The sequence below is a fragment of the Castor canadensis genome, chromosome 11 (genome assembly GCF_047511655.1).
Source record: "Castor canadensis chromosome 11, mCasCan1.hap1v2, whole genome shotgun sequence".
Taxonomy (NCBI): Eukaryota; Metazoa; Chordata; class Mammalia; order Rodentia; family Castoridae; genus Castor; species Castor canadensis.
This window is the reverse complement of record NC_133396.1, coordinates 84,704,666-84,729,440: the sequence shown is the minus strand read 5'-3', so window position 1 is coordinate 84,729,440 and position 24,775 is coordinate 84,704,666. Positions and strand designations below refer to the sequence as shown.

Below are 24,775 nucleotides of genomic sequence, written 5' to 3'. Positions count from 1 at the left end.
GGGGGAGTCAGGGAATAAAGCTATGACGATTACCAGAGCAAGAAGAGAATAAAGCCAAAGACATATCTCACAGTGCACCTGGGTTCATGGTGTAGAGGAAAGAAGAGAAATCAAAGAAATGATCAAAGAGAGAATACAAAAAGATAGAAAATCCTGAGTTCTAAATACAACAGAGAAGCGATTATCAAGAGTCACAGGAGCAGAGGATAGAGCTTAGTGGTAGACTGCTGTTTAACATGCACAGGGATTCAATCCCCAGGGCCACCAAAAAGAGACGATATAGGAGATTGATAGATAGATAGATACATATACATATGTACAGACATAGAGACACAGGTAGGTAGGTAGGTAGGTAGGTAGATAGATAGATAGATAGATAGATAGATAGATAGATAGATAGATAGAAACAAAGATTTCAGAAGGTGAAAAATGGTTGGTTGTCAAATCAGTTAGCAACTTAAAGATCACTTGTCATGCTTCAGATTGTTATCAAGAGGACAGGAGTGATATTATAAGGGGTAAAAAGTGAATGACTGGTCAAGAAATAGGACCAGTATGTTTACGTGATATAGGCACTATAGTAGCAAGTAGTTTCTACTTTGTAGAAGTATTTTTTTCTTTTTCAACTTATCTTCAAGTCTAGTCAAGTACTTTAAGATCTAATGGGAATTTATTAGAAAAATAAATAGATTTTCATGAGCATCAGAAAAAGTGCCAAGGGGTTATTAGTCTCATTTACATAAAGAGCTTACATAGACATAAATTACATGTAATGATCTGCTTTGATGATTTGTATTGTCTTATAAAAAAATAAATGAAGCATCCCAAACAGGGTTCTCCATCCTGTGGACATAAGGGTGAATATATACTGACTACCTTCTTCTTCAAAATCAGTGTTTATATTATAAAAATCAATGAGCTAAGTAAAGTTTCTGAATTAAATAATTTCCAAAAGAAAAATGGATACCAAGTCCTTTGATACAACCATGAATAATTAAATAGCTGATTGGTTCAAAGAGGCATGAAAATTAATTCAGTGAGCAAGTGAAGAAATTCAAATAACCCCTCAAAGATCTCTGTTAACATGTCTGTTAATCTAAGAGCCAGGGCCAGGATGGTGAAAATGGCTGCTGCTTTCAAGAGCATAAACAGAATTAACCAGAAACTGGATTGTCTTCTTCCCATTGAAGTTTTGCTATGTTTCATACACTGGGCAAAAACTAGATGCTATTTCCCTATGGGAAGTGGAGTAGAGAGTAGTGAAGAGGACTGGTAGAGATAAACCATTTAGGCTTATAATACATATATGTATGGAAACAACACAAGAAAAATTCTGTGTGTAGCTATCTCTATCTCCAACCAGCAAAACTCTGTTTCTCTTTTTATCTTTTATGTTTTTTCTTCTACAAAATTAGAGGAGGGCAGGACAGGTTCTGTCTCGGGAGCGGGGGGTGGCACTCCTGGGGGGGGTGATGGGGAAAGGGGTAGGAGGATGAATATGATTCACATAATTTATACACATGTATATAAATGCAAAAATGACACATGTTGAAACTGTTCCAGGAATCTGGGGAGGGGGGATGAAAGTGAGCAGTGGAGGGGGTAAATTCAAGTATAATATATTTGATACATTGTAAGAACTTTTGTAAATGCTACAATGGTACCCCCACCCAGCATAACAATAAAAAAAATAATAAAATTTTTTTAAAAAGAACTCTGAGAGAATTGATTTTAAAAATTGCCAGTCAGGGCTGGGGATGTAGCTTAGTGGTAGAGCGCTTGCCTAACAAGCCCTGGGTTCAATCCATAGTACCACTACAAAAGAGAAAAAAACGAAAATATTGCCAGTCATATTGTACAATATCAACTTGCTTCTTTGCCATTGATAAAAGCATTATTCTACTGCACAGACTCTGTCTCATTTAGAATTAATTCTTCCATCTACTAGCCCCCTCGTACCCATCTCATTGAAGTCAGATTTCATGTTAGGATCCTGTGACACACAAGAAATACTATCTGTGAGATAAAAAGAGCCACTCAGAAGGCATGATTTCCATGTATGGTACAGGGTAAATTCCTTTCAGTAATATGTCCATACCTGTTGACTTATTCCTACACATGAAATTTTGGTGATGTTAATGAGTGTGTGGTTCACATAGAAAACATGGTATAATACATTCTGGAAACAAACTGACATTTAAACAACATAGTGAGTACTCCTTCGGCTCTGATTATTTTCAAAGGCAAGGAAACAAACTCAAATGGGTTTTTGCATCTGTCTCAATAATTTTGACCTAGCTACAAATCTATAAAAAGCTTCACCTTCCACTATGGTATATTCTGCATTATCAGACATAGGTTATAATTCCAAAAATGAAATGAAATTTTTTTTTGTATTTTAGAGAATTTTAAAGGTAACATTGAAAAAAAAAAAAAACTTTAGACAGTCTAGTGCTGGCACTATAGACAATTTATGTCTGGGCCCTGGCGTAATTTTTTTGGCTCTTTTCTTGAGGAATAAAAACTAGTTAATCTTTATATTACTTATTAATATTAGTATTATTTCCCCAGAATAGGGAGAACCTAAAAGAGCTCCCTACCAGACTATTTGTGTTACAAAGTTTGAATTTGAGTAGTTGTTACTTTGGATATTTGACATTGATTACTCAGTTTTAAATTTCAGTACTCTTTAAATGAGATAGACTATGTAGAGACACATAGCATAGGAAATATAGTGAGTATATTGACTGCATACCTTGTGAGAATTAGTAACACTTTTTCAAACTTTTACCAGTTTTGGTGATTTCATTTTATGAAGAACTATTTGAAAGTAGCATATTTTGCAAATAATAACGTTTTCTGTATGGAGCCCCAACTAAGTGTCAGGAACCACGTTACATGCTTTTTTGTGCATTATTTCTGATCCTCAGCACAATTCTTCAGTTAAGTCTTATTAACATTGTTACACATACAAAGCAGCTGATGCTTGGACTAGTTAAGTGACTTTTCAAGGCCCCACCATTAATTGTTTGATACAGGATTTGATCCCATATCTCCGTAGCTCTATAGTTGGATTTTTGTTGTTTTTCCTGTGGTACTGGAGTTTGAACTCGGAGCCTTCACCTTGAGCTACTCTGCCAGCCCTTTTTTCTAATGGGTTTTTTGAAGATAGGGTCTCGTGGAACTGTTTGCCTGGGCTGGCTTCAGACCTCGATCCTTCTGATCTCTGCCTTCTGAGTAGCTAGGATTACAGGCATGCTTCATTTTTTGTGAGTCCCACCTTTTTTTCTGTGTACCACTTTGCTTCCTGTGTTCCAGGCATTTTTCTTCCAAATTATCACTTCCCATCCTGTCTTAACTTTTTAAAAGCTTTCACTTACCTCAGTACTAACCATTATGGTAGAAAATGTACTTCATATTGCTATTGCTACCACATTTTATATGAATCATTGTTCCCTTTCATGAACTCTGTTATAACTAGCCTGAGTCTCAATAAGCAGACTTAGAAGGAGATTTAGAAAGGTCCACTTTTATTTAATAAGGATTTATTTTAAAAGGACTATATGCTGCCATCTCTGGTAAATATTTATTGAGCTCCTATAATGGTTTTTGAGAGCTATGGGATTTGAACATTATTAAAACCCAGTTCTGACCTCCAAGAGTATTTGCCCTAGAAATAAAACAGACATGTAAATAAGTAAGCACAAAACAGTATAAAACATGAAAATTAGAAGACATACAAGGTATAGTATATAGTGGTGGATAAACAGGTAAGGTGGTAACTCCAGGGACTATTAGGCATATCTTCATAGATAGGCTACATGAACAGAACTTCTAAGCCAAATTTCTGTAGAAAAGTATGTAGGTAGGAAATATATAAAAAGATCTACTACAGTTTTATATTAGGTTAAATACTGTCCCCATTGTTAGAAGTAAACCTATAGAACCTTACTTACGTCTATGTTTGACATTTAGCCCCTAAAACAATAGTTAGGTAGGCTATTCAATCAACCTTGAGTTGTTTGTTTTTTCTAGAATCATGATAACATTACCTTAGTAGAGAGAGCCTTATACCAAATTACAAGTTCATGCTAATTAAGTGTATTTGTGGTTTCTAATCAAAGATACGACATTGAGTAAAGGTATATTGTTACTATTTTTCAAAAATACTGTAATGATGTTAGGAATTGATATTATTCTGCTTCCAAGATAAGGAAAACAAACATAACTATTGAATTCCAAAGCAGTGCCCTCCATGTCAGAGGAGGAAAGAATTGAGAAAAGAATTCCCAATTGTACATTTTGTTCTGTTCAGGAAGACACTTTATAGTTGTACTATCATCTTTTCTTTTCAAATAGGGGAGTTCATCAAAGCTTTGTATGAATCAGATGAGAACTGTGAAGTGGATCCCAGCAAATGTTCATCTAGCGAGCTGATAGACCATCAGAGCAACCTAAAAATGTGCTGTGAGCTGGCATTCTGCAAGATCATCAACTCTTACTGGTTAGCTGGTGTCCATGCTTTATCTCTTGCTTATGAAAGTCATCACAAAGGAAGGACTTAGGGGGAAAACGAGAAGTTTCTCTGGTGTAATCCTGTCTAAATTCTAAATCCTCACCATAAGCAAAAATACTAGCTTTTTTTTTTTTTTTTTGTGATAGGGTCAAGATAGGGTCTTGCCATCTTATTTGCCCACTCTGGCTTCAAATTGTGATCCACCTGATCTCTGCCTCCTGAGTAGCTAGGATTACAGGCTTTATGGTCAGTGCCCGACCAAATAATCTTTTCCATAATGTTAGATATATATATTTTTTAGTATTACTCAAAAGTAGTTTTCTAGCTTTTTAATATATTTACTAGTGTTGAACGTGTATGTTCATGAATCTTGATCATTGCTTTACTCCCAGCAACTGATGAGATTTTTGACGAGCAGTCTTTAGATAAATTATGGTAAGCTATATATTAAGCCACCTGGTTTAGTCAGGACCCTCATGCCATTTTCTCACTTTGCAAAGCTAAATTTACTAATCCAGAATTTCATAGCTTTCAGTTTCCAGTCTCCAGCTGGCCTTCTGTGAATTTTCCACTACTTTTCAGGCAAGAATCAGGGATGAGGCATGAGCCTTATCTCTGAATCTCTACTGGGTCCTCCTCATAGCTTGGCTCTAGAGCAAAGGTGTGCCAGGTCAGAGTGGGGTCACTTGTGCTTTCATGGATTATGGTACTTCTGTAGTAGAGGTTTAAGTATTTTTTTTTCCTTCCCTAGTGTTTTCCCTCGTGAGTTGAAAGAAGTTTTTGCATCATGGAAGCAGCAGTGCCTGAACCGAGGCAAGCAAGACATCAGTGAGCGGCTTATTAGTGCCTCTTTGTTTCTCCGCTTTCTTTGCCCAGCTATTATGTCTCCCAGTCTTTTCAACCTTATGCAGGAGTATCCTGATGACCGCACATCTCGGACTCTAACTCTTATTGCCAAGGTCATTCAAAACCTGGCCAACTTTGCCAAGTAGGTGGTACTACCATAACCACTTTAAAAATACATGGTTTCAAAAAATACATGAGACTTAAGATTTGAATGAGACTAGGAAGCCTCCTTACTCATATTACTAGATTTTTATTGTACTGTCAATAAAAAACAGCAAAAAAATTACATAAATATTAAGTAACCTATGGTACATGTATTCAATGGAATACTTAAAGCCTCTTAAAATAGTGCTTACAAAGAACTTCCAATAACATGGAAAATGATAAAGATGTAATTAAATGAAATGAAAACAATAATAAAAAGATAGGATACGAAATGGTACATATTATTCTAACAATATGAACACAGAAGAATGTGAAGTTTGAAAGTACTGGGAAAGAGCTGGGGATGTAGCCCAGTGATAGAGCACTTGCCCAGGATGCACAAAGCCCTGAATTAGATCACCAGAACTGTGGGGGGGGGGGGGATATATATATATATATGAAGAACAATCACACAAATTTTGTAGTTACATTATTTAGGACAACTAGCCTGGCCAGTTCTTAAAGACAGTGTTAGGAAAAATGTAAAAGATGGAAGGGTTCAAGATCAAGAGAGACCAAATGCGATACTTGAAACTTATTTGGAGCTTAAATAGGAAAAAAAAAAATGTAGGGAGCCAGGCATGATGGTGCACGCCTATAATCCCAGCAGACAGGAGGAGGAGGATTGAGAATTCCAGGCCAGGGATATATAGCAAGTTTTAGGCCATCTTGGGCTACATAGTGAGACCCTCTCTCCACAAAGAAAAAAAAAAAGGAAACAGTAGTAGGATTCAAATATGGACTATATATAAGATGATTCATGAGTACTACTGTAAGAAATTTTAGTGTGAAAATGGCATTGGTTTCTATGAGTTATCATTATTTTGAAAAATTGGTGCTGAAGTATTTAAGGGTGATGTCTATAACTTACTTAAAATGGTTCAAAAAAAAAGTATATTATATAGAGAGTGAAAGCAACTTAGCAAAGTGTTAATATTTGGTTAATGTAGATGAAAGGCACATGGATATTCATTGTATATTCTTTCAGCTTTCCTATAGGCTTAAATTTTTTTCAAAAGAAAGTTAGGGGGAAAGCAGTTGCACTCAAATGTAAATGTTTGGGTAGTTAAATGGATGCAGCCACACTTTTTATAGCTTTCAACTTTTTCCTCAGTACATGTGTGTTTTTATAATTTTGTAGGAAATAATTTTAAGAAGTGACTGGGAAAGAATTCACACTTGGCAAAATTGAGCACAGATGTATTTAATATGGAGACTTAAACACAAGTTTCTATTAGCAATATATGAAAGAAAAATTAGAGCTTCAATGAAACTGATTGTTTTCTAATATAGTGTTTTATTAGAAGTACACTTTTAACTTTGTATAACCTATGTATAAGCTAGTGCAGAAAGATACATATTTACCCATATTTGAGCTCATTCAAGTAAATTATTCCTAGTTTATCTTGGAATAAGCTTTCTAGATGTTAGTTAGGCAATGAAGATAGCTGGAATATAGCTAGGCAAAAATGTTTTTCTCTAACGGAAATAAAGAGCAAGTACAAAGCCTTGGAGAAGAAAGAGTACAATAGTCTCCACTTATCCAAGGTTTTGTATTCCATGATCAACTGTGATCCAAAAATATTAAATGAAATATTCCAGAAATAAATAATTCATTAGTTTAAAAATTGCATGCCATTCTGAGTAGCATGGGGAATTCTTATGCTGTCTAGCTCTCCCCTACCTAGAATGTGACTCATCCTTTTGTTAAGTATATTTGTTGCAAATGCTACTCATCTGTAGTAGGTTCTTAGTTATCAGCTGGCCATTGAGGTATCACAGTGCTCATGTATGTTTTATGTAATAATATCCCCAAGACACAAGACTATTGATGCTGGCAATTTGCATACACCAAAGAGAAGCTTTGAGAAGTGAAACTTCATAGATGTGTAGGCATAGGAAAAAAACATAGTGAATATAGGGTTCTGTACTGTCATCAATTTCAAGTATTGAAATGTATACCATGGGTGAGAGGAGACTATTGTATGATGTATTTGAGAAATTTTGAAGAAGCTAGCAATAGTGAAGTTTGCATGAGTGAACATTTGGTAGATAAGTAGAGAATTTTAAATACAAGAAAAAATTAAATTTGGCTTTATTCTACATAAAATAGAAAGATTTCAGTATGTATTAAAGTAGTATTAAGAAAGTATGTTTTAAAAATTAGAAATAAGGGCAAAATAGTTTCTGCTGGGTATTGAGGGGGTGGGGGGAGAGAGAGGGGGCGGAGTGGGTGGTAAGGGAGGGGGTGGGGGCAGGGGGGAGAAATGAACCAAGCCTTGTATGCACATATGAATAATAAAAGAAAAAGAAAAAAAAGAGGCAAAAAAAAAAAAAGAAAGTATGTTTTAGCAGTTATGACTTAACAGAGAAACAAAATTAGTCTTTATCTCTACAAAAAAAAAAAAAAAATTCTGTACCTCTGTGTAAAGTCAACTCAATCACACCTCTTTTCCTGAATGTGTTCTTTCTCATTTTCTCACTCTTCAGATTTGGTAACAAAGAGGAATACATGGCATTCATGAATGATTTTTTAGAACATGAATGGGGTGGAATGAAGCGCTTCCTTTTGGAGATCTCTAATCCAGACACCATCTCAAACACCCCAGGCTTTGATGGTTACATTGATCTGGGCCGAGAGCTTTCAGTTTTGCATTCCTTACTATGGGAAGTAGTTTCCCAACTTGATAAGGTAAAGTAGGCTGAAGAATAATGGGAAATGGGAGAGAATTTAAGTGTTCTAAATTTTGGAGACTACAAATAATAGCACTCATCCTTTCCACCAGTTGAAAGAAACCACTTGTCCTAGATATCTGAAAGTAAATGTTTATCACTTCTGAGTAAAATAGAAATTCTAGAAAGCCATAGATTCATTAATATATTTTTAAGTAATTTTCTGGGTTAATGAAGTATAATTCTACAGATGTATTTACTATATATCTTAAGACTTGCCTAGAAACTAATATCAAATATTGGTGTGTATATCCTTATTCTTGTATTATTATACATGATAGATGAAATAAAACCTCATCTAGTAATTTCTGACAAAAACAGAGACTTAAATACTGTTTATCATGTTTAAGTAACTATACCCATGAGTGAAAAATAATTTCACTATATAAATTAGAGTTTGATATAAAATTAGTGCTAACAGTCATATGGAATCTGAGAATTGTGATGCTTTCTTTTTTTACAGATGTAAAATAAGAATACAGAAATCAATTATTCATTTAGTTTCTGACTAAATAAAGATTTCATTATAACAGATTAATAAGTAAATGTAAAACATGCCAATCATTTTCTTCCTTCTGGAATTTTACAAAAAGAAATCGATGTTTTAGTAGAAAATAGTTTAGTAGTATGTTAGGATAACTTTTAAAAACAAAGTTATTTTTCTGTGATAAGGATTTATCTGTTTTCATCCATATTATCTAAAACATATTGTACTAATAAAGATTTAAGAAGAATAAAACCTACTAACAAAGACCACTTTTCTGTAAAACACAAATGGTAATGTGTCCACTGGTTCTTAAAACATTTAGAAAATAATAAATCATTCCTTATTTTCCCTTTTAGAAATGCTAGCTAGATTTTAAGTTGCAGCTGTGTTGAACGTAAATTCCTTTCATATCATGTCTCAACACTGTGGAGCAAGTAAAGACTTCTTCACATGCTGTTTGTACTCCTTTGAGCAATATAGAAGAGTGTTGATTGTCTGGAGATGTAGGTCAGTGCTGGAGTGCTTACTTAACATATGCATCCAGAACCACAAAAAAAAAAGAAGTTTGTTGATTATTAAAGAAGACCCAATAGCAGACATATAAAACTACCTCACCATTGAGAGGTCCCATAAGACCACATGAGGATAAGAATCCACTAAAGAAAAATGATTGAGATGGATAAATCAAACATGAAAAATTTATTCTTTGTTGGATAACTGTATCAGTGGGATATACATACAGTTATCCGGTTATCCAAGGTTAGGATCTTTTTAACAGGTTTTGCTGTGTAAACACACTTTGTCCGTTTTAGTCTCTGTTTGGTCCTGGGAATCAGTGTATCAGGACATACCTTATAGAGAGAGATTACCTCATTTTGAAAAAAATTACCTTACTAATGGACTCAGTTGACAGTGATTCAGGGTTCCCAAGATTGACTAGTTTAGGGGATGGTATTACAAACTAGCTGCATGTCCTGCGGTGCTCTGAAACCCTGAATGCAGCACCTTCCTGTATGTTGGCATGGATTTCTTTTCTCACATCATCATCTTTCTTTGGAGGTTTCATAACACTAGCCAATCCGCTGGTCTTGAAGGTCCTTTTGATTAGAAGGCATTTGGTTCTTCACCTTCCTTTCTCCACCTTGGTCTTCTACCACCCAAAGATTTAGTTTGCTTTGCATGCCTATTTTAGTTGGAATGGCAATAGTTTGGTTGTTTTGAGCATGTCTTTTAATTTTTTATTTGCATAATCCTAATTTCTATTTCCTTTCTTTCCTCAATGTCTGCTGCACCTTGTTCGCCTCCTCCATTCATCTCGACGCCATGGTTCTGCTGCTCCATAACAATGCATTATGAACCTGCCACTCCCATATGCAAACACCTACCCTTCCCTTCAACCTACACCCCTCCATCAATGGTCATCGTTCTCCCAAAAACAATCTGTCGTGGATGTCACAATGCTTATTATCCAATTAGGGTGAAAATTCCTTCCTACAGGCGACCGTGGCAAAACTGGGGCCGCTTCCTCGTGTACTTGCTGATATTACCAAATCTCTGACCAATCCTACACCAATACAGCAGCAGTTGAGACGCTTCACTGAGCATAACTCCAGTCCAAATGTCAGTGGAAGCCTCTCCTCTGGATTGCAAAAGATATTTGAAGACCCCACTGACAGGTATGAAGGAGAAAGTTTGAACTACTGTCTCAGAAACAGATAATGCCAGAAATCTGTTTAACTTACTCGTTGAATTTGAAATTTAAAGTTAAAGGCAATTGAGTCATCTGAGATAAATCCAGTTGTCATAATGTACAAGATCTAGTAGCTTATTATCTAGGATAGAGTAAACATACAAAAATCTATGTCTTGCTTAATGAAAGATTAAGAGCATTTATGAAATTGATGTTTTCAGATAGCACTCAAAACTCTGGAGACCTCAGTTAAAACCATTTTATAGCTAACTATGTCAGTTAAATGGGTAGGTACAATATTGATGCTTAGACTTTGTGTTCTGGATTGGCAAGATTTGTGCTTTAACAAGAATATTGTGGTTGCTACTCAGAGCTTCTCTTGTAGGTTTAGACAGAACTAATTAAGTATGAAATAGAATCCTGTGGGAGTGCTTAAAACCTAAGCAAGAGAGTACTAGAATTCTAGGAAAGCTGAAGACAGTGATATGGTTTAGGAGAAAGATAAAAATGCTAGATTTTATTCTGAGAATTATAATGATGAAATTTGAAATTTAAATTCCACATTGGACCTGTGAAACTTCTAAAGAGAGCTGAAAAAAATTAACTATGTCAAATATGCTTTAAGAATAATTAAGGGTCCTTTCCTTTTCCACAGTGATTTGCATAAACTAAAATCTCCAAGCCAGGACAACACAGATAGCTATTTCAGAGGGAAAACATTATTGCTAGTTCAACAAGCTTCCTCCCAGAGCATGACTTATTCAGAAAAGGATGAAAAGGAAAGTAGCCTTCCTAATGGTCGGAGCATCTCTCTCATGGACCTCCAAGACACCCATGCTGCTCAGGGGGAGCACACTTCTGTCATGCTTGATGTGCCTATGCGCCTGACAGGAAGCCAACTTTCCATAACCCAGGTGGCCAGCATCAAACAACTGCGGGAAACCCAGAGCACTCCCCAGAGTGCACCCCAAGTGAGAAGGCCCCTGCACCCAGCCTTGAGCCAACCAGGGAGTCTCCAGCCCTTGTCATTCCAAAACCCTGTATATCACCTCAATAACCCAATTCCAGCAATGCCAAAGGCCTCTGTAGATTCCAGTTTGGAGAACCTAAGCACTGCCAGTTCTAGAAGCCAAAGTAACAGTGAAGACTTCAAACTCAGCGGACCCAGCAATAGCAGCATGGAAGATTTCACCAAACGTAGCACTCAAAGTGAAGATTTCTCCAGGCGGCACACTGTGCCAGACAGACACATACCTCTTGCTCTGCCACGACAAAATAGTACTGGGCAGGCCCAAATCCGAAAAATGGACCAGGCTGGGTTAGGTGCCCGAGCCAAAGCCCCCCCATCCCTGCCACATAGTGCTTCTTTACGCAGCACTGGGAGTATGTCTGTGGCTTCTGCAGCCCTAATGGCTGAACCTGTCCAGAATGGAAGCCGGTCCCGGCAGCAGTCCTCTTCCTCCAGAGAGAGCCCTGTTCCCAAAGTGAGAGCAATCCAGAGACAACAAACACAGCAGGTAGGCATGAGTTCTATAGTTTGGTACCTACTTGGTCCAACCACTGCCTTGGTTCTTTATATTATGTCATTGGGAAATCCAGTTGCTGACAAGGTTCCTTCCCATTTAAGAAAGTTCACTGCAACCTTTAAATGGAAGAGGGAAATGAAAAGTTTGGGAGGCTTCTTGTTAGATGAGACATGCTAACACACACAAAGGACCTTTCCTTCTCTACAGGAGCAGAACTGCTACCTCAGTTTGTACTTAGAATAGATCCATGGTGTTGAATGAATAATTGCACATTTGAACTAGGAAATCTGTAGGCAAAAATCAAACCATGATATATTTTGGGAATCATGCAATTATTCCTTCTTAATTTTAATTTTTTTCTTAAGCTTCCAGAATAAAGTTGTACATTCTGAATTGAGGTTTAAGTAACTGCTCCCTACTTTATCCTCCAGTTCCCTGTGGAAATACCAAGTACCATATGCCTTTTCCTGAAAATGACTAGAAAAATAAACATCACCTATGGAGGCAAGGGAAAGGAGAAGGTTAAAAGGTGGAAATGCGTGTGGTCGATAAGATGTCTAAATTTTTGCACTGTTTTAAATATGTTTCCCTTATATTACTATATACATGGACAAGCCCAACTAGTGTCACACCAAAGATTTTCAAACTTTTTTTCTTATTTGCCAAGAATTTAATCTTTCCTTCCTTACATATTACACCAGTACATATTTGCCCTTTGTTATAAACTAACAACCTTACAAGGGTATGTATGTGTCTGTGTATGTGTATCTTTTATCTAAAAAGATTTTCCTTAAAAGTTTTGTATGCATTGAAACCTAATTACACTTTACTCTAGGGAGTTTTGTAATTAAGAGAATTCTATGACAAATACTTTTATACAGCAAAATAACTGAGCAGGGAGCCTACAATAAAATCCCAGTGTTTCTCGTCAATATATTTGCATCTTTACCGGTAGACTCTTAGTGATTTGACAGCTTCTGTCTTTACCCTGCTATGATAAGAATCCCTTGCCCTTGTACTGATAATTGTTTAAAGAAAAAAATGGAACAGATACAGAATGCCTGGATGCAAAAGCAGAGAAAATGAAAAGCAAGACCAACTTGCACTGATTCTGCCTGGGCAGAACCTGCTACTTAGTCACTTCTTCCTAAAAAATAAAGTTGTTCCTTCAGTCTTATGTTTTTTACTCTTATTTTGTTATGTTGCCCAAAAGTTCACCAATTCATTTGATTTAATAGGTATTTTTATTTAAATAAAAGGAAAAATACATATATATTCCTGTATATCTTCATTTTGTGGTTAGTTGAGACAGGGTCTCACTATATAACAAAACAGGCCTTAAACTTGTGATCCTTCTGCCTCTGCCTCTGCCTCCTGAGTCCTGGGATTACAATACAAATGTGTACCACCATGGCTGGCCTGTAAATCTATTATATATAAACATAGATACAGTTACATATATAGATACAGGTTTTTTTTTGTTATTAAGCTGTCATTCATACCTTGTGATTTAGTTTCTTCATATTGTTTCTGTGCAGTGTTTCTACACAGAAAGTAGTTTGATATCAACTACTTTTAGTAGAGAAAGAGAATTAAAGTGTTTATTGGAAGAAGAATGGAAAGAGAAGTAATTTTAGAAATGAAATACTATGTGAAAGCAGATGGCTACCTGAGATTGCCAAGAATGAGGTAGGAAATGGAGAAGAACATCAGATCAGCAGAGGGAGGCAGGACAGTGGAAAGGCCCTCTTGCTTTTCAGAAGTTCAGTTGGTCCAGCCCTGAAAAGAAAAGGAAAACTAAAATTCTCTTCTTTTACTTCTGCTTGCTCATTCCTCCTATATCATGTAGTTCTCAATTTCAAGGGCTCATGACTCAGGCTGATTGCTTATAAATATTGCAAATTATTAAATAGCCTTTTGTTGCTCATCTGGACCAGTTATCATTTATAAAATTTTTCCTATAGGAAGATAGAACAGCTATCACACAACACAGAGCATATGTTTCCATGAGTGGATATTTGGCTGCCTGGATGTGTGGGAGATGAAAAATGCATGCCCATACCATCTGTCTCAACCATTAATGAGTTAGGGAATGTCTGTGTTATATTGGTATGAACTGGGTACAGCCATAGTAAGACGTCCTAACACAACCTTAAATTTTCACCTTTATTTATTCCTTTGCTGATAACTGTCACTGTCATAACAGTTGAAACATTAATTGGTATATTTTGATTGCTCAAGTCTCTGATTTTTTTTTCCTAAACTGGCTTTTTCTACCCAGATGGTTCATTCTTTTGAACTTTTTATTTACTCTTTTTATTCCATATCTGTTTCTTGCTTGTGTTTCATCTCACTCCCATGAAGCCTCTAAAGTTCTATATAATCAGCACATTTTTTTAAAAAATTCCTTTACATATTTTAATTGCAAATTGTGTTGGGAAATTCTTCTCTTGACAAAACTAGAGGATTTCTTTGTGGGGATTGTTCCTTAGGCATCTGTAATTATCAGTGGCTTTGTCCCATGCAAATTCCATTTATATCTTAGCACAAAGGAGCAAGCCTTTGCTGGCAGTGTGACTGGTTTCAGTCTTCTCCAGATAGTGAATAGGAAGGAAATAAAATCCTAGTAAAACAATTTACACAGAAAGAATTTTTTTTTCCAGGAAGCTCTTTGAATATTTTGACCCCTCTGAGCCTCTGTTTGGATTTTTTTCTCATTTTCTTCTCCATTTCACTTTTCACAAATCATATGCTTTGTACAAATAATAGACTTTTTTATCTACAACATGAGTTTCTCAGATTTATCATGTTCCCTATCCTTAGAAATTCACATTTGAAGAGGAAAGCCTTTTAAAATAGGTGTTTGACAAGCCCATTGTTATAATGCACATTTGGATTTGTTGAGCCCTCTTTTAAACAAACTCCTCAGGAGATCTTAGAGTTTACTTATTAATTTAGTCAGCCCTTTCTTTGGTGTTGATAGCAGAAGTGTTAGTCATTTATGAGAACCTATTTCAAGCTATAAAGAATCTGAAACTAACAAGTCTTATTTATACCTAGTAAATATTAGCAAGAACAGAAATCCCAGCATAGCCGGCAATATGACTAATTGGTATCAGCAAAACTGTTATATCATACCCTTTTGCCCTAAAGTCATCAGTATTTTTGCTGGGGAAACCTTATGCAGCTTCATCTCAAAAGGGAGATTTTCCTAGTGGGAATTCCAGCTCCTTTTCATTCATTTCTTTTTCATCCTTCATTTTCTTTAATTATCCTTCTGAAAGTGACTGGATATAAATTTTCTTCCTAAGTCTGTAGCTAATTGTGATGGAATACAAACCACTTTCTAGCTGATTTACTCAATGTGTATTTAACTAGTCGGAATCATTCAAAAGAATTGTATAAACTGGTGTTGTAAGAGGTACTTCAACTGCTTTTGCTGAAAAGCACTGCCCCCTTACTTGGAGTGATTAACTAAAAGCAGAAGAAAAGCTTGGCATTTCTGCCTCCATTTGTATCTGTCTTTGTTCCAAGCCATTCTTCTGCAGTCCCTTTGCAATTACCTTGGGTTCCAGAAAGGACAGGATTGATGGATAACATCTTTATGACAAGGGACTGAAACTGTCCCTAAGGAACATCAGAGCCTTGCAGGACAGAGCACCCCCAAATGAGAACAATTACCTATAATGATGAGGCCTGCATCCTAGAGCAGGAGTAATCTCATGGGAAGCAGATTTCCCCCTCAAGTCATGACTGCAATAACAACTTCTTCTGGGGAGTCTTAGGACTGAGATAATCATTAATCAAGCCCCACCTGACCAATTCTGAGACAATAAGTTGCCAGATCACCTGTCAGCCACCTCTGACCACCTGAATACCCCTAAAATGGACTGTTTAACTGTGTATGCTTTTATCCTCCTGCCCTAATTCTTCTTCTGTTTAAATCTAAACTCATGTCTGTACCCCAAAGATGGCTGAACATGAACTAAAGTGCTGTCTTCCCATGGCATACATCATAAACCCCCTTTCTCTGCTCTTCACCATGTCTCTTTACTTGGCATACAGGGGCAAGTGGCCATGCCTAACAGGCAGAATCCCATGAGTTTGGTCCTGAGGTCTTAAAACTCTGGTTTCAGTGTCATTAGATTGACAATCTAATTGGCAAATAAGACCAGCATATGTTAGACCAAAAGAAAAAGTATAAAAGATGGTGAATACTTTTTATAGAGAGAGCATATATTTTAATAATAATTTTGAAACAAAAGTTACCATTTTTTTTGTTTGTTTTTGGTTTTTTTAGTGGTACGGAGGTTTGAACTTAGGGCCTCTCACTTGCTAGGGGCAGGAGCTCTACCACTTGAGCCCCTCCAACAGCCCTTTTTTGTGTTGGGTATTTTTGAGATGGGGTTCACAAACTATTTGCCTGGACTGCCTTCAAACCGTGATCCTCCTGATCTCTGCCTCGTGAGTAGTTAGGATTACAGGTATAGCCATTGGTGCCCAGCAATTCTGTGAACTCTTAATCATGAATAAAAGGAATAGTTCAGGTTGGACTGATTTGTCAATTTTTTATTTTGTTATTTTGACCACTTATTGCCTGCCAGTCAGAGTAGTAGGGTATATCAGGATATGGCTGAGAATAAAATTCAACCAATAAAATAGGAATGAAACTGTAGTTCAAACCCCAGTCCAAACTCCTGAGATTCCATATGTCAGGTCCAACCATTTGCCCCTTTACACCAAACAAAGAGACATAGTGAAGGACAGACAAAGGAGGTTTATTATGTGACACAGGTATGCCATGGGAAGACAGCACTTGAGTTCATCTTCAGCCATCAGCTTTAGGTTTAAATAGACAACTAGGGGCAAGGGAAGTCAGGTATGCATAATTATTAAGTGGTCCTGGTCACAGGTGTGGGCCAGTGGATTATTATCTCAGTCCTTTTAGGAGAAGGGTTTTGAAAATGTTATTGTTCTAAGGGATCTCTGTTGTTCAATAGGGATACTTTTTATCCCTTGTCATAAAGATACTATCAATTGCAGTCCTGTTCTTTCTGGAACCCAAGGTGTTTGCAAAGTGACTACAAAGAGAATGACTTAGAGTGAAGACATATAGAAAATGGAGGCAAGGATGCCAAGCTTTTCTCCTGCTCTTAGTTAATTCATGGGCCCAAATAAAGAATCCATGTTTTTCAGCAAAAGTAGCTTTTAAACACCCATTACAGGAATAGACTTGAAATGCCCAGTTCACATTGTTTCTCTCATAATTCATTGGCCAGTATATTCATCCTTCTGAAGCAGCTACCGGCATCAACCAGTGGATTGAACTAATCTTTGTTTCTGTATCTTCTCACTTAACAGTTAAAGCATAGATTTACCCTAAGGTGCTGTGTTGTTGCTTTTGTTTTTAATACACTTTTAGGGGCTAAGGTCTTACTTCCTCTGTGTGTTCCTAGGAATACTATACATTTAAAGCTAAGGGCATCACAGGAAAAGAAGAACATGTTCTCAACCATATAAAGTAAAAGCTATTGAATTAGCTTCCTTGAAGTAATAGGTTCCTAATAGTAAGACTGTTATTAGTTTTAATAACTGTTTATCTCACACTGCTATTGAACAAAAAATTCTGGTTTCACAGAAAAGCAGCTTTCCTGTATGAAAGTGATGATTATAAAAACTAAGATGGCATTTGTCTCCTTCAAATATTGACTTTTTGTTAATTTTTTAAGACTCAATGCTACATTTTTTTGCCTTAAAGGTACAAATATATCAAATAACCTTGTTAATATTTCCCTTTACCAGTATAGAAACAATTCATTGTGTACTGCTTTTAAAATCCAGCAGGAGGAGAGCTATAGTGTGCCTGTGTATGTATATAAAGTAACTTGCAGTTTACAAAGTGTTTGCACATGCTTTCTCATTTTTCTCATAAAAACTTTTCATGTGGATAAATAGCTATCTTCCTTTTATAGATAATATGTGTTCTATAGGCCAGTGTTCCCAAAGTATGACACTCAAAATTATTTAAATGTACACAATATATTTATTTAATCAAACATATAATTGTTTTGATACATGTTAGAAAAATATATCGCCATTAATATATAAATACAAAGAAATATTTAGCATCAAACTCAGGATTTTCTGATACTGCTAAGCACAAGGTTTAGCTAACTAAAACAGATTGTTTTAAAAGAGATAAGTAAATAATATATTAGTGATATGGTTTGACAAAAATTATATGATACACAAATAAGCAAAGTATAAGAAATGTGTCTACAACCGTAGTAGAGACAGAGATAGAATTTTTAAGTACTAAGGGTACTAAAGTTTGCTACATATTTACATGTAAAATAGTGGCTTTTAGGGAAGGAATTTCTTCACATTCACTCACAGTTGTGTGTGTGTGTATGTAAACTGCACACATCTATACTCAGGCATTAAGCAGTTCGTGATACATATGTATAATCTTTCTGTAAATCAGCTAAGCCAGCCTCTTCAAACCTATAAGAAATACCTTCATATTACTTTTGTGCATATATTTATGAATTCTCTCCCATCTCTGATATCTTTTTAGTCTCTGTAGACAGTTTTTTTAATCCAGTCTTTCTCTGAGGACCATCAAAAATACCCCTTCTTTTAAAAATACCTATTTAGAGTTCAACTGGTTTCTAGACCAGAATGATAAAAAGGTTCTTAAGATTTAAATCTCAGCATGGGAATAAAAATTACCCTCCATTATGAAATTTTGTAGTGTTGGTTCTCAAAATACAAATCCATATTGTTCTCTCTCTCTCTCTCTCTCTCTCTCTCATATTCAAAATGAGAAATTGAAATTATCTTATTCAATCCACACAACTTCCTATGAGATGGTCAGGATAGGTGATGGTGGTGATGGTGGTGATATCCCTATTCAGTAGATTAGGAAAATAGAAAATTAAGTGATTTAACTACTGAGTAGCACACTTGCTCCTCAAGTCTAGAATTCTTTATAGTCTGTATATCTATATTAGAAAAGGGCAATTTATCTTGCTGTCTTAACTGGGTAAAAATATGCCTTACACTATCCAGTACCCACCATTTTGATCCTATATTCATTAAGAAACTCTGGTCTAAAACAAAATGGACTCGTGAATATTCTTAACCCATCAGGAAATCAGTGTTCTGTAAAAATAACCATATGAAAACTAAGTATTTGGCATTATAATATAAGTGGTCACTTTGAGAGTTTGTTTACCATTAGTGAATTCTTTGGCTCATGATTATCTCTGAGTTTAACAGACATTTTCTCACCTGAACAATCAACTATTAAGTTTTGTTTTCTTTTGTTCTGTCATCATCTTTATTTCATTATGTAATTTGGTACCTAACAACATTTGGACCATTGGGCAAATTAACAATTTTAAGATCTTGGCTTTCTTTAGAAGGAAAAAAATAAAGATGGTTTTTAGATATGATGTTTACAAGTTTCTATTCAGAATGGCTTGTTGTTGCACAAATTGGTAGTCTCTTTCCCTAACCCTAGCCAGCCCTGGCATTGATAAATATTACTTAAAACTGAAGACATTTATTAGAAAACTAAGAGATCGCAGTTACATCTTCCTAGAATAGCTGTCCTTATGAAGCATAATGAGTGGTGAGCTCTTTGGGAATTGCTAACAACTATTTCTGATGTAGGTTCAGTCACCTGTGGACTCAGCCACAATGTCCCCAGTAGAGAGGACAGCAGCCTGGGTTCTGAACAATGGGCAATATGAAGAGGATGTGGAAGAAAGTGAGCAAAATCCAGATGAAGCCAAGCATGCTGAGAAGGTAGAACCTAGTCTGTCTTTATTGACTTACTGTCCCCACAGACAACTGAGGCCACTAAAAGATTATCCAGCCAAGAACACTCTCTCCCCTACCCCATCTTCACCATTACTTCTTAGGTTAACCATGTCTATTTATAAAAGGTCAGTAGTGTTTCTATGTAAATGTATGGAAAATGTCCATCATCCTACAGGGAAGAGGGTAAGATACAAGTTTTTATGTATATTACCTTAATCTGGGCAATACTCTAATAATAATTTGTAGTCATTTTAGGTCAATATTTAGTATTTCTATAAACCAATTGCTTGACTTCAGCCAAAGTCAAAATTACCTTAAGACTGGACATACATTCTCTATCTTCTGTACAATTTAGTTGAAATTTTAGGTGTTTTGTTATTTAGATTTTGTTTTGTTTTGGTTTGGTTTGGTTTTTTGCCCTTTTTTTTGGTAGTACTGGGGTTTAAACTCAGGGCCTTGTGCTTGCTAGGCATACTCTCTACCACTTAATCCATGCCTGGCTTTTTTTTTTTCCTGTAGTTATTTTTCAGAGAGGCCAGCCTTAGACTGTTACCCTTCTACCTATGCTTCCCATGTAGCTGGGAATACAAGTGCACACAACAATGCCCAGCTTATTTGTTTAGACAGGGCCTCACTGACTTTTAGTCCAGGCTGGCCTCACACCACAATTTTCCTGATCTCTGCCTCCTTCTGAGTAACTGAGATTATAGGTGTGAGCCACGGCACCTGTTTTTGTCTTTTGTGAATAAAGAATGTCTAGCTCCAAAGATAATTCTTTAAAAGTTGTCATCTGTTGTTTGAGAGGGGTTTTTTTGGTTTGTGGTTTTTTTTGTTGTTTTGTTTTTTGGTGGTACTAGGGATTGAACTCAGGACCTCAGGCTTTCTAGGCAAGTGCTTTACCACTTGAGCCATGCCATCAGTCATTTTTGGCTTTTAGTTTGTTATTCAGATAGGAGTTCCGCATTTGCCCAGGCCAGCCTCAGACCATGATCCTCTTATGTCTCTCTCCCAAATAACTGGGATTATAGGTGTGTACCACCATGCCCCGATTGTTTTCGAGATAAAGTATTGCTAACTTTTGCCTGGGCTAGCCTCGAACTGCAGTCCCCGTTTCTACCTCACCACCTCCCGAGTAGTGGAAATTAACAGTTGTACACCACCATTTCTGGCCTTCGTTTTGTTTTGAGAAAGGGTCTTGCTGTGTAGCTCACACTGGCCTCAAACTCTCCATCCTCCTGCTTCAGTTTTCTGAGTTGAAGGTTGGGGTTTTTTGGGAGGGGTTGGTTTTTTTTTTTTTTTGGTTTTGTTTTTTAAGAAAAATTGACATGGAAAACAAGGATTATCAGACAGTAACCTTGACATCACTTATAGCATTAACACATTTAATTAACAGTGAGACAAATTAACTTCTTGCTTATTAGAGCAGGCCTAAACTATGCTTATTAGTACAGTCTAACTCTTTAGAAATGTCATAAAAACTCTTACCTTTAACTTCTTGGATTAACAAACATAATTTAGAACCATGATGTTGAGTTAGCAATAGTTAGTTATCTGCTCATCAATTAAATGAGATAATATTATATAAAATTGTATTTTACAAAGTACCATATAGATGTGTCATTGATTGCTAGTGAACACAAGTAGCTCATCCGTAAGAAGGTTATGCTTCTCTCCTTACGTAGAAATGTTGATACTCCATTGTAACACCCCATCCACTGCAAGTTCAGTACAAGAAAGGGCCGTGTGGCCAGTTGAGTTACTGAATCTTATAAGGCTTCTTAGAGCACAGGTGTATTTTGGGCAAAAGATCCACATTATGAAATGGACCAAGAGGCTATCAGTCAGCACTAGAGACTATGTAGGCCTTTGCATAGTGTTTGTGACCTAAATAGTTCACATTTTCATGGTCAGGGAGAAGCAGTAATAGCCTTCTCTATCATGAAATTCTATTTAGTAGTTTAAATGTTGCTGCTTCTCTAAAGGACTGATTCTAGTAGAGTAAAGGAATGGCAATCTGATGAGCCAAGATATTGTGGGGATCCTACAGTACAAGTGATGATAAACCAGTCTTTTCTCCTGTAGACAGCTAGCTTTGGGCTTAAGTCATTTATCAGGCTTCTAAGAGCGTGATCCCCCCCCCTTATTTGACACCTTTACAAATTGGCTGTGACTTATCAGCAATTGGTAGTTTAACGTAGAAAAAAACTATGTAAATTTGTAGAATTTGGAATGCCAAGTTAAGATTTAAAATGTAATTTTAGGAAAGAAAAGCTTCATTATCATTTATGGCAATTGATAATTTTAAGTAACATTAGCAACAGTGTGGGGAATAGCAGTTCAGACAGCATCTAGATACATTCCTTAGGGTTTCTTTCGTTAAAAAATAAATCACTAACCTTCAAAGCAATGTAACTCTTCTTTTCATTCTTACCTCTTCTCCTTTGCTCCAGTATGAACAAGAAATCAGCAAACTGAAGGAGCGCCTGAGAGTATCCAGCCGGCGGTTAGAGGAGTATGAACGCCGGTTGCTGGTGCAGGAGCAGCAGATGCAAAAGCTGCTGCTGGAATACAAGGCCCGGTTGGAGGACAGTGAGGAGAGGCTGCGAAGGCAACAAGAAGAGAAGGACAGCCAGATGAAAAGCATCATCAGCAGGTTAGAGGACCACCTGGTAGAAAATATTGCTCCTCCTTCAGGTGGGGGGATGATTCAAACACTCTTAAATGGGTGGCAACAAAAGGCATTTCCACCCCTGTATGAACTCTGTAGTATTCAGTACAAGTGTAATGACTGTATCTCTCCAAGTATCCTAAATATGAGACCTAGTGTACTTCCTACAAGGATAAAGGTAGACTTTTTCTTTAATAATAACAATTAGAAAAAAAGGAGTAGGGGTTCACTTGCATTTTAGAAGAGAACTGGTTCAAAAGATCTAAATGTCCAATGTCTAAGAATAACTCAGTTTAGAAAAAAAAAATTCCAGAAACACAGAAAGAAGCCTCACTGGATGTCTTTAGGGGCAGAGGAACAAAAGAGAATGCCACAGATACCAAGCAAGGAAGAATAGTTTTACTATGTTAATGTAGCACTCAGTATGGGCCAGAACTTTACAAATATTTGATCATCTCACCCTCTAAGGTAGGCATTATTATCCTTCTCATTTTACAGATTAAAAAAAAACTGGCAACAGATTCATTAAGTCTCTTGCCCAAGGTCACATAATGGTGCACCTGATTTAAGCCCAGGCAATCAGGCTCCAGAGTCCATACTTATAACCAATCAGTTTCAGTATTGTCAAATGCTGTGGACAGGTCAAGTTAACTGAAGACAGAAAAGGATTTTTGTTTTAGTAGTGTAGAGGGAATTGACCATCATACTGAAAGCCATTTGAGCAGAACAAAGGAGTCAGAGATGTGAATGGTGGATAAGAAACAAACTAGGCCTACTTTAGAGTGCCCTAGAAGAATGTTAGCAATGCAAGGGAAGAGAAAGATGTGACAGTGGGTACAGTACAACTTGAGATTAAGAGAAGATGGGTTAGTTTTTGTTGGTTGGTTTGATATTCTAAGTTTGCTAAGGGAAGAATCTGATAGGGAGGAAATGATTATGGGAGTACTGCTCCAAAGAACATGAAATGCATAGAATTCAGTCATAGATAGAAATCAATCTTTTTAGATGTCCTCTTCCAAGGTGGGAAAGAAGAAAGAAAAGATGGATGCAGGTCTTCTATTGGGAAATTGTAAATCTTGAACAGTGAGTTTTTAAGTTTCATATTGTCCACATTACCTAACCATGTCTTCAAAAATGTTGATACCTTCTTCCTGTCACATTCCAGGCTAATGGCTGTGGAAGAGGAATTGAAGAAGGATCATGCGGAGATGCAAGCAGTTATTGATGCCAAGCAGAAAATTATTGATGCACAGGTAGGCAAACTCTGGATCAAGTAAAAGGCACTTGTTTTTAGTAATAGTTATTTTCTAACTTCCCATCTTTGCAAATGGCAAGGCAAGCACTAAAAAATAGGCATTGAAAGGTTATTGGCCTTATTTTTTGAAGAGTAAATGAGTTTCTATATAAACTCCATTATTTTTCTTTTCTTTTGCTGATGATGAGTCTGTTAACCCAGCAAAGTATTAATGTGTTTAGCAAATCTCTCTTTGTTTGACAAATCTCACCTTGTGCATGATGTAGTTTGCTTCTTTCCTTATGGAAATAAGATATTCTCTAAGGGGGTAACAAAAGTACATGTGTCTGGCTTGTGACCTCCACTGATCATTGCTTGGCTGTGCTGTTCATGGTCTTGTCAGTCACGTCCACTGCCGTCAACCTCTAGCCCCAGACAGTAGAGGAATTTTCAGGGGAAAGACAAGATTGTAGAAGATACCATTCCTTGTCATTCTTTTGGTTCAGGATTTGGCATTGCTGCTTGGAATGTGCTTGGCTGCCCTTCTTTGTTGGTGCTATACTTAGAGAGCCTCTTTGGATAAAGGTTGATGAAATCAGAACCTAGTCCTCTACTCACAGTAGCTTACACCTGAGTCACCAGTGGGGTGATGGCTGCCAAGAGCACCTCACAGGGACATATCAAGATCAGTGCAAAATCCAAGACAAGAACTGTTTATAACTCCTTTTCATTTTACCAGCGCAAAATATTCTTGTATTTCTTAGAGTAAAACAAATAGCAAAAAAATACAGGTATAATTTTGATACTAGTTTCTCTGACCACTGAATGTATGGCATCTCTGAGGACAACCAGCCAAGTTGCATTTCTCACCTTAAGGTGAGAAATAAAAATGAGAGCAAGGACTTTATGTATAAATGTTCTACTTCCTTCTCTACATATCAGCCAGTAATCAGTATACGTTAGAGCCTCCAGTATTCTTAAACATGCACTTAACAGTCTAGTTTTCTTACAGGATCGATGTGGGATGGACTTTATTTTTCAGAG

At 36.5% G+C, this 24,775-nt stretch overlaps 1 protein-coding gene across 8 annotated transcripts in view; it reads left to right on the top strand.

Annotated features, from left to right (window-relative positions):
* Window positions 1–24,775, top strand: part of Rasal2 (RAS protein activator like 2) — a 330,973-nt gene that overhangs the window by 295,837 nt on the left and 10,361 nt on the right. For 5 of the 8 annotated variants that reach the window (XM_020154241.2, XM_074047356.1, XM_074047354.1 and 2 more), the window contains 8 exons: window positions 4,360–4,504; window positions 5,268–5,504; window positions 8,057–8,258; window positions 10,263–10,462; window positions 11,132–11,993; window positions 19,680–19,814; window positions 22,280–22,482; window positions 23,663–23,750. In XM_020154241.2, the coding sequence (XP_020009830.1) occupies window positions 4,360–4,504; window positions 5,268–5,504; window positions 8,057–8,258; window positions 10,263–10,462; window positions 11,132–11,993; window positions 19,680–19,814; window positions 22,280–22,482; window positions 23,663–23,750 (2,072 nt within the window). The remainder of the gene's footprint in view (window positions 1–4,359; window positions 4,505–5,267; window positions 5,505–8,056; window positions 8,259–10,262; window positions 10,463–11,131; window positions 11,994–19,679; window positions 19,815–22,279; window positions 22,483–23,662; window positions 23,751–24,775) is intronic. The other 3 variants (XM_074047357.1, XM_074047358.1, XM_074047355.1) reach the window with 1 other exon arrangement.